The 8,894-nt window shown below is 43.2% G+C and overlaps 1 protein-coding gene across 1 annotated transcript in view; it reads left to right on the top strand.

Annotated features, from left to right (window-relative positions):
- The window catches only part of LOC101864282 (active breakpoint cluster region-related protein), a gene marked incomplete at its 5' end in the record, with an annotated part of 37,181 nt that overhangs the window by 20,026 nt on the left and 8,261 nt on the right, over positions 1-8,894 (top strand). The window contains 7 exon segments of the mRNA XM_013090914.2: positions 120-258; positions 549-619; positions 1,901-1,943; positions 3,144-3,212; positions 4,079-4,281; positions 5,051-5,107; positions 6,959-7,130. Coding sequence (XP_012946368.1) covers positions 120-258; positions 549-619; positions 1,901-1,943; positions 3,144-3,212; positions 4,079-4,281; positions 5,051-5,107; positions 6,959-7,130 — 754 coding nt within the window.

Here is an 8,894-nt window from a genome sequence, read left to right as displayed (position 1 = left end):
GCACTGACCACCGACCACCATCTGGCACCGACCACCGACCACCGACCACTGACCACCATCTGGCACCGACCACCGACCACCGACCACCGACAACCCATGTGACATGTGTGCCATGACAGGAAGCCCAGCTGATCCTGGCCTGCCCCAAGCTGCCATTCAAAGTGTCGCTGCACGGAGGCAAAGTCTACACGCTGCTCATGACCACCGACTACGAGAGGGAGGAGTGGAAGGAGACCATCGCCTCGCTCAGCAAAAAATGTGAGACAGTCATCAGTCATATGTACCGTACTTGATGTAATCATCAGTCTTGTGAGACTATCTGTGATAAAGACACTATCTGTGATAAAGAAACTATCTGTGATAAAGAAACTATCTGTCCTCATCCACATAAAGAAACTATCTGTGATAAAGAAACTATCTGTCCTCATCCACATAAAGAAACTATCTGTCCTCATCCACATAAAGAAACTATCTGTTCTCATCCACATAAAGGACCCATCTGTCCCCATCCACATCCACATAAAGAATCCATCCGTCCTCATCCACAGGTGTTCCAGGGGATCAGCAGAACCAGATGAGCTCCATATTTATCCAGGAATTGATCAACAGTGTCAAAGAAGTAAGTCTGACATTTTCAATAACAAAAGACGTTTGTGTGAGCCTACCTAGACATTTGTCTGAGTAACCATTTAAAAATAGTGTCATTCCAAAATTTAAATTCCAATTTATTCAAAAACTAGTCACAGTTTCACTTTGATGTTTTCTCTCAAGTAGGGTAATTAACCAGGCTTTCGATATAGCAAATAAAAAATGTTGGCAGCAAAATGACAAAAAGTGTTTGGTCAGCTTACGGCAGACTACCTCTGTTCTCTTCCTTCTGTCTGTGTTTTCTCATAGACAGTTTTTACAAAAGTTTCATTCCAATTTCTGTTCTTTTGGAGTTTAGGATTTTGTCTGGCCACTTTGACTCCTTGGCTGTTTTTCTCACAACTGTTCCCGTCTTCGAAAAGAATACATTGTCAGGACTATAAAAAAAAGCTCATGTTATTTATTTTGTTGTTGTTGAGAAACTGGCGTAATGGACGTGTTAACTGCCCAATTATGTTTATACGTATATGATTTAGAAGAAAGGAAAGAAATCCTAACTAGGGCGGCCTGTGGTAAAGTAGCGTGCTCAGACGTAGTCCCTGTCGTAGTCCCTGTCGTAGTCCCTGTCGTAGTCTCTGTCCTAGTCCCTGTCCTAGTCCCTGTCCTAGTCCCTGTCGTAGTCCCTGTCGTAGTCCCTGTCGTAGTCCCTGTCGTAGTCCCTGATGTAGTCCCTGTCGTAGTCCCTGTCGTAGTCCCTGTCCTAGTCCCTGTCCTAGTCCCTGTCCTAGTCCCTGTCCTAGTCCCTGTCCTAGTCTCTGTCCTAGTCCCTGTCCTAGTCCCTGTCGTAGTCCCTGTCGTAGTCCCTGACGTAGTCCCTGTCCTAGTCCCTGTCCTAGTCCCTGTCCTAGTCCCTGTCCTAGTCCCTGTCCTAGTCCCTGTCGTAGTCCCTGTCGTAGTCCCTGTCGTAGTCCCTGTCGTAGTCCCTGTCGTAGTCCCTGTCCTAGTCCCTGTCCTAGTCCTTGTCCTAGTCCTTGTCACTGACTTGTGTTTTTGCTTTATGGTCCTCGCTTGTGATAAGTTATGAGATTATTGTCGGTAAAATGTCTTCATGTTTTAAGAATAAAGCCCCCTAAGAATCAGAGAAAGAGACACTGTCTTATCAATCTTTTTGCACCGCTTTATTCAAACATCATTCTTATATATAGATTTTGCACTTTCAGAAATATTATATTTTTGTAAGCCATAAATAATGTTAACCTATGCTAAGAAATATTCCGAACAAATCTACCACATTTTCCGTGGACTTTTTCAGACTCCTCAGATCAACAAGATCGGAAACGTCTTACTTCAGAGAGGTAAGCAGCGCAAACGAGGAAATAACGAACTACGATTGACACATACGTACATGGATTAATGAGGAATGATTGACACACACGTGGATTAATGATGAATGATTGAAACATACACCGATTAATAATGAGCAATGATTGACAGGTCGGCATCTATTGAACAATTGTGCAGATGTTGAACTCAGACATGAAGAATGGTCGTTGACTTACATAGTTCTCTCTGTCATCAGTGGTTTTGTCTCTGTCTCTGTCTCTGTCTCTGTCTCTGTCTCTGTCTCTGTCATCACTGGTATCCTGGACTAGCTCAATTTTGTCCAGTATGAATCTCTCTCTCTCTCTCTGTCTCTGTCGCTCTCTCTCTCTCTCTCTCTCTCTCCTTCCCTCTGTATTTCTCTCCCTCCCCCTCTTCCTCTCTGTCTCTCTATTACTCAATCTCTGTCTCTCTATTACTCAATCTCTGTCTCTCTGTCTCTCTCCCCTCTGTCTCCCCTTTCCCTACTTCTCTCTCTCTCGTTCTCTCAGTCTCTCTCTCGTTCTCTCAGTCTATCTCTCGTTCTCTCAGTCTCTCTCGTTCTCTCAGTCTCTCTCTCGTTCTCTCAGTCTCTCTCTCGTTCTCTCAGTCTCTCTCTCGTTCTCTCAGTCTCTCTCTTCAGTCCTTCCACACCTATATTTTTCCTTCTTTGCCTTTCCTTTTGTTTGGCAAATGGACCGACCATTGTACAGACGACAAACAGACGGACTGTGTTAACCGACCATTGTACAGACGACAAACAGACGGACTGTGTTAACCGACCATTGTACAGACGACAAACAGACGGACTGTGTTAACCGACCATTGTACAAATTATGTACCACGTTGACCTAGTTTAACAAACAGACCCACCATTATTGACCTAGTTTAACAAATAGACCCACCATTATTGACCTAGTTTAACAAACAGACCCACCATTATTGACCCAGTTTAACAAACAGACCCCCCAAATTGACCTAGTTTAACAAACAGACCCCCAGATTGACCCAGTTTAACAAACAGACCCCCCAAATTGACCCAGTTTAACAAACAGACCCCCCAAATTGACCTAGTTTAACAAACAGACCCCCCAAATTGACCTAGTTTAACAAACAGACCCCCCAAATTGACCCAGTTTAACAAACAGACCCCCCACGTTGACCTAGTTCTAGCCTGTGCCTGCGTTGTCCGACAGATGAAGACATGCTGAACGGGATCCTCAACGTCACGATCCACAAGCTCAACGGCCTCTCTGAGGAGTGTGGTGAGTGGAGCTCTTCTTTTGTTCAAGTTCTTCTCTCTCTCTCTTCTCTCTCTCCCTTTTCTCTCTCTCTCCTCTCTCTCTCTTCTCTCTCTCTTCTCTCTCTCTACTCTCTCCCATCTCTCTCTCCCTTCTCTCTCTCTCTCTTCTGTCTCTCTACTCTCTCCCTTCTCTCTCTTTTCTTTCTCTTTTATCTCAGGACAAGAAATTGGAGGGAGACAGTCTATACTATTGTTACTGAATTGTTATGAAATGTTGAAGGTTATCAGCATTTGCTGCTTCAATGCTTATAATCTTGTGTTGTTGTTGTTGTTGTTGTGGTTGTTGTTTTTGTTGTTGTTGTCGTTGTTGCTTTCTTTAAAAACAGAAACAAAGATTTTACTGTTGCTGTTATACCGATTTTGACTGCAAATAGATCACTAAATTGGAGGCGTGTTCAGTCCTTTGATGTGTCAAGAAGCTAGTTGCTGAGTGCTGTGTATATATATATATATATGTGTGTGTGTGTGTGTGTGTCAGCAAAAGTGAAGAATAGTCCGACCTTTAATTGTTCATTTGTGTCATTTGTGGATCCTTTCTGCTCACCTGTTCACTTACCCCTGTCTGCTCACCTGTTGACGTACCCCTGTCTGCTCACCTGTTGATGTACCCCTCCCCTGTCTGCTCACCTGTTGACATACCCCTGTCTGCTCACCTGTTGACGTACCCCTGTCTGCTCACCTGTTGACATACCCCTGTCTGCTCACCCTTTGACCTACCCCTGGCTGTTCCACTTCAGCAGTGTACCTCTGTCTGTTGCGACAGCTGACATTGGGACTGCAATTGTTTTCTGTGTTTTTTCCTCACGGTGTTTATTTGTGTCGCGTCAGACACGTACTGCTGCCTGGAGATGGACTCGTTCGGTCACTTCTTCATGAAGGCACGCACGCACATCTGTGAGGGCTCTCGTGACCCCGCGTGGAACGAGGACTTTGAGCTGGAGCTGGAGGGTTCTCAGACGCTGCGCATCCTGTGCTTCCAGAAACTGTCGCGAGAACATGGGGACGACTTGCTGGGGAGAGGGGCCTTGGAGGTGAGGGGTCATTGTGAAGTATGTCAGTGGACGTAGAGGTGAGGGGTCATTGTGAAGTATGTCAGTAGACGTGGAGGTGAGGGGTCATTGTGAAGTATGTCAGTGGACGTAGAGGTGAGGGGTCATTGTGAAGTATGTCAGTGGACGTGGAGGTGAGGGGTCATTGTGAAGTATGTCAGTGGACGTGGAGGTGAGGGGTCATTGTGAAGTATGTCAGTGGACGTAGAGGTGAGGGGTCATTGTGAAGTATGTCAGTGGACGTGGAGGTGAGGGGTCATTGTGAAGTATGTCAGTGGACGTGGAGGTGAGGGGTCATTGTGAAGTATGTCAGTGGACGTAGAGGTGAGGGGTCATTGTGAAGTATGTCAGTGGACGTGGAGGTGAGGGGTCGTTAGAAAGTATGTCAGTAGACTTGTAGGCATAGAAGTGAGGGGTCGTTAGAAAGTGTGTTTATGTTTTTAGACTCGGAGATGAGGAAATGTGTTTTTAAATAGATATAAAATGTGTTGAGCTCAAAAGAACAAATTCTATAGAAATTGCCCTATGGGTGGAAAAATGAGTTCTTCAAGTTGTGTATGTGGTGCCACATCTTGTGTGTGTGTGTGTATGTGTGCGTGTGTGTATGTGTGTGTGTGTGTGTGTGTGTGTGTGTGTGTGTGTGTGTGTGTTTCTGTGTGTGTGTGTGTGTGTTTCTGTGTGTATGTGTGTGTGTGTGTGTGTGTGTGTGTGTGTGTGTGTGTGTGTGTAACTTTTTGTCTTTGTGTTTCAGCTCAGCAAATCCTGGCTGAAGGGATCTTTCCAAGAAAAGACAGTGGCTATGAATGAGGTAAATATTGACCGCTTTGTCGCTGTATTTTAACCACAGTGACTGCTCTGTCGGTGTCTCTGGGGTGGGGGGGGGGGGGTGTAGATGACGGTAGTGTGAGTCACCAACGCTTCCTTCTTGAACTTGCGTCACTTTGGAAGCCTTCATTGCTCTCTGTTGATTAGACTCACACAATGGGAAATGGAGGTTAGTTCTGTCTCTGTTATAGACTACACACTCAGTCCATTCACTGTCTGTGTTATAGACTACACACTCACTCACTGTCTGTGTTATAGACTACACACTCACTCACTGTCTGTGTTATAGACTACACACTCACTCACTGTCTCTGTTATAGACTACACACTCACTGTCTGTGTTATAGACTACACACTCACTGTCTGTGTTATAGACTACACACTCACTCACTGTCTGTGTTATAGACTACACACTCACTCACTGTCTCTGTTATAGACTACACACTCACTGTCTGTGTTATAGACTACACACTCACTGTCTGTGTTATAGACTACACACTCACTCACTGTCTGTGTTATAGACTACACACTCACTCACTGTCTCTGTTATAGACTACACACTCACTCACTGTCTGTGTTATAGACTACACACTCACTCACTGTCTCTGTTATAGACTACACACTCAGTCCATTCACTGTCTGTGTTATAGACTACACACTCACTGTCTCTGTTATAGACTACACACTCACGCACTGTCTGTGTTATAGACTACACACTCACTCACTGTCTCTGTTATAGACTACACACTCAGTCCTTTCACTAAGACTGTGATTGTCAAAATCTTGGAGAAGGATCTTCCCGTCCTGTGACATAAACGTTGTAACAACTTCCCGTCCTGTGACATAAAGTGTAACAACTTCCCGTCCTGTGACATAAACTGTAACAACTTATATCTGGAAAACCAAAGTATTTCTTTCCTTTCTGTAATGAGCACAGAAGAAATTAAGAATTTTTTTTCTGGAAACATTTTGTTGTTGTTGCTAGTCCAGATTCTAGTGTCTTTGGTTCTTTACATTTATACTGTGAGAGTGTTGGTTTGAGATTTTTGATAATTGTTTCATTTAATCTGCATGGAGTTTTCTTTTTGTTTTCTTCAATTACTTTTGAAAATTTCCGTAATGTTCAGGTGAGAGGTGTTCTGCTGCAAAGTGATGAGAACTAAAAAACTATTGGATAAATACTAACTATGGTGGATAAATACAAACTGTGGTCTTTGTAACTGTTGGATAAATACAAACTGTGGTCTTAGGTTGTGTGTAACTGTTGGATAAATACAAACAGTGGTCTTAGGTTGTGTGTAACTATTGGATAAATACAAACAGTGGTCTTAGGTTGTGTGTAACTATTGGATATATACAAACAGTGTTCTTAGGTTGTGTGTAACTATTGGATAAATACAAACAGTGGTCTTAGGTTGTGTGTAACTATTGGATAAATACTTGTGACAAACTGTGGTTGGTAACTGTTGGATAAATACTTGTGACAAACTGTGGTTGGTAACTGTTGGATAAATACTTGTGACAAACTGTGGTTGGTAACTGTTGGATAAATACTTGTGACAAACTGTGGTTGGTAACTGTTGGATAAATACTTGTGACAAACTGTGGTTGGTAACTGTTGGATAAATACTTGTGACAAACTGTGGTTGGTAACTGTTGGATAAATACTTGTGACAAACTGTGGTTGTGTGTTGTCTGTAATGTTGCATGACGGATAGAGAGAAGGTGTAAAGTTTGAGTGACAGAAAGAGAGAAAGTGTAAATATTGAGTGACAGAGAGAGAGAAGGTGAAAAAGAACAACAGCTGATGTACAACATGTGTCTCTGTCTGAAGGTGTCCCTCGTCATTTCCGTGCGCCACACGCCGGCCGAGAAAACCATGAGACGCACGCCCTCCATGACTGGCTCGGCTGTGTTTGGCGTAGAGATTGCCTCTTTGGCCCGGCGGGAGGGCAAGCCCGTGCCCTCCATCGTCACCGCCTGTCTGAAGGAAGTGGAGAAACGAGGTGAGTGAGTACCTCGTGGTTTGTGGAGAAAAGAGTGAGTGTATCCCTGGTGGGTTGTGTTTCTGACCATAGTGAGGTGAGTACGTACCTCGTGGGTTGTGTGTGGAGAAACAAGGTGAGCACGTACCTCGTGGGTTGTGTGTGGAGAAATGAGGTGAGTACGTACCTCGTGGGTTGTGTGTGGAGAAACGAGGTGAGTACGTACCTCGTGGGTTGTGTGTGGAGAAATGAGGTGAGTACGTACCTCGTGGGTTGTGTGTGGAGAAACAAGGTGAGTACGTACCTCGTGAGTTGTGTGTGGAGAAACAAGGTGAGTACGTACCTCGTGAGTTGTGTGTGGAGAAACAAGGTGAGTACGAGGTGAGTACGTACCTGCACGTGGTTTGTGTTTCTGACCATAGGGTTGTGTGGAGACAGACGGGGAAAAGCTGGGACGACTTTTTAAATTTATTTTTTATAAAAAGTTCTTGTGAAAGAAACAGTGTGTTAAGTCATTCGCTATACTGAGCTGTGGGCAGCGGCACGGCTAAAGTGTCGTCCCAACTGCAAGCAGCCCCCGATGACTCGAGAACCCACCTATAATTCTTGCTTTGATTTTATTCCAATCCACATATCCATGTTAACATAAAGGTTATAATATAACGTTGACTTCCGGGTCAAGCGTTTCCACCAAAAATCGGAAGTTTTGATTCAGTTTTGAAATGCGATTTCGAAGTTTATGCGACTTTGTTTTATGGCGATGCTCAAATTATAGCCCAGACACCAGTCTTAGTACTTTTACACAACAAAATGTAGCCTATCTTTATTTTGCTCATTAAAGAAATGTAGGACTCTCCTTTAGAATATTGATACAATTGGACTCAACAAATTGCCATTGCTCTGTTATTGAGAAATCTTTTTCAGTACTAGATCTAGATCTAGTCTAATGTAGATCTAAACTGTGAAAATATTTTTTTCTCCCCAAAATTGTAATTTTTTGTGTGAAATTGCACAAAAGTACCACTCAGACATGTATAGGTTTATTCCAAATGCAATTCCACATAAAGTACGTGTTTTTTTCTGTTTGTGAATGCATCTTGTTCTTTTTCCAAGATTACCTTTCAATATCGGGTGTTATGATCCAAATGTACAAATTTTGTGAAATGTATGCCTGTAATTAACTGCCAGTTTATCAATATTTTCCAGTTCTTTGTTCAGCAAATCCTAGTTGTAATCTCATTAGCAAAGGTGAAAAGATCAAACAAGTCCAACAGTTTAAATATCTAGGATATATGATAACATCTTACGCCAAATGTTCCACAGAAATAAAAAGGAGAACTGCAATGGCTAAGGCTAGTTTCAATAAAATGAGCCCAATCCTGAAAAATAGAAACATATCAATGAACACTAAAATGAAAGTCCTGAAATGCTATGTTTGGTCAACCCTTCTATATATGGCTGTGAATGCTGGACAATCACTAAAGACAGTGAAAATAAAATAGAAGCAACAGAAATGTGGTTTCTTAGGAGACTGCTAAGAGTATCGTGGAAGGAAAAGAAATCAAATGAGGTAGTGCTTGATGAAGCCCACGTGGGACGCTCACTGTTAAAAACAATCAGGAAACGACAAACGCAGTTTTTGGGACACCTGAATAGACATAAAGGTCTCGAACATCTAGCTCTCACTGGCAAAATTGAGGGCAAGCGAGGCAGGGGTAGGCCCAGAACAACATACTTAGGGAACCTAAACAAATGGGTAACAGGGAAAGATCAGGGAAACATAGC

The sequence above is a fragment of the Aplysia californica genome, unplaced genomic scaffold (genome assembly GCF_000002075.1).
Source record: "Aplysia californica isolate F4 #8 unplaced genomic scaffold, AplCal3.0 scaffold01672, whole genome shotgun sequence".
Lineage (NCBI taxonomy): Eukaryota > Metazoa > Mollusca > Gastropoda > Aplysiida > Aplysiidae > Aplysia > Aplysia californica.
The sequence above is the reverse complement of the archived record's forward strand: the minus strand, read 5'-3'. Positions and strand labels throughout refer to the sequence as shown.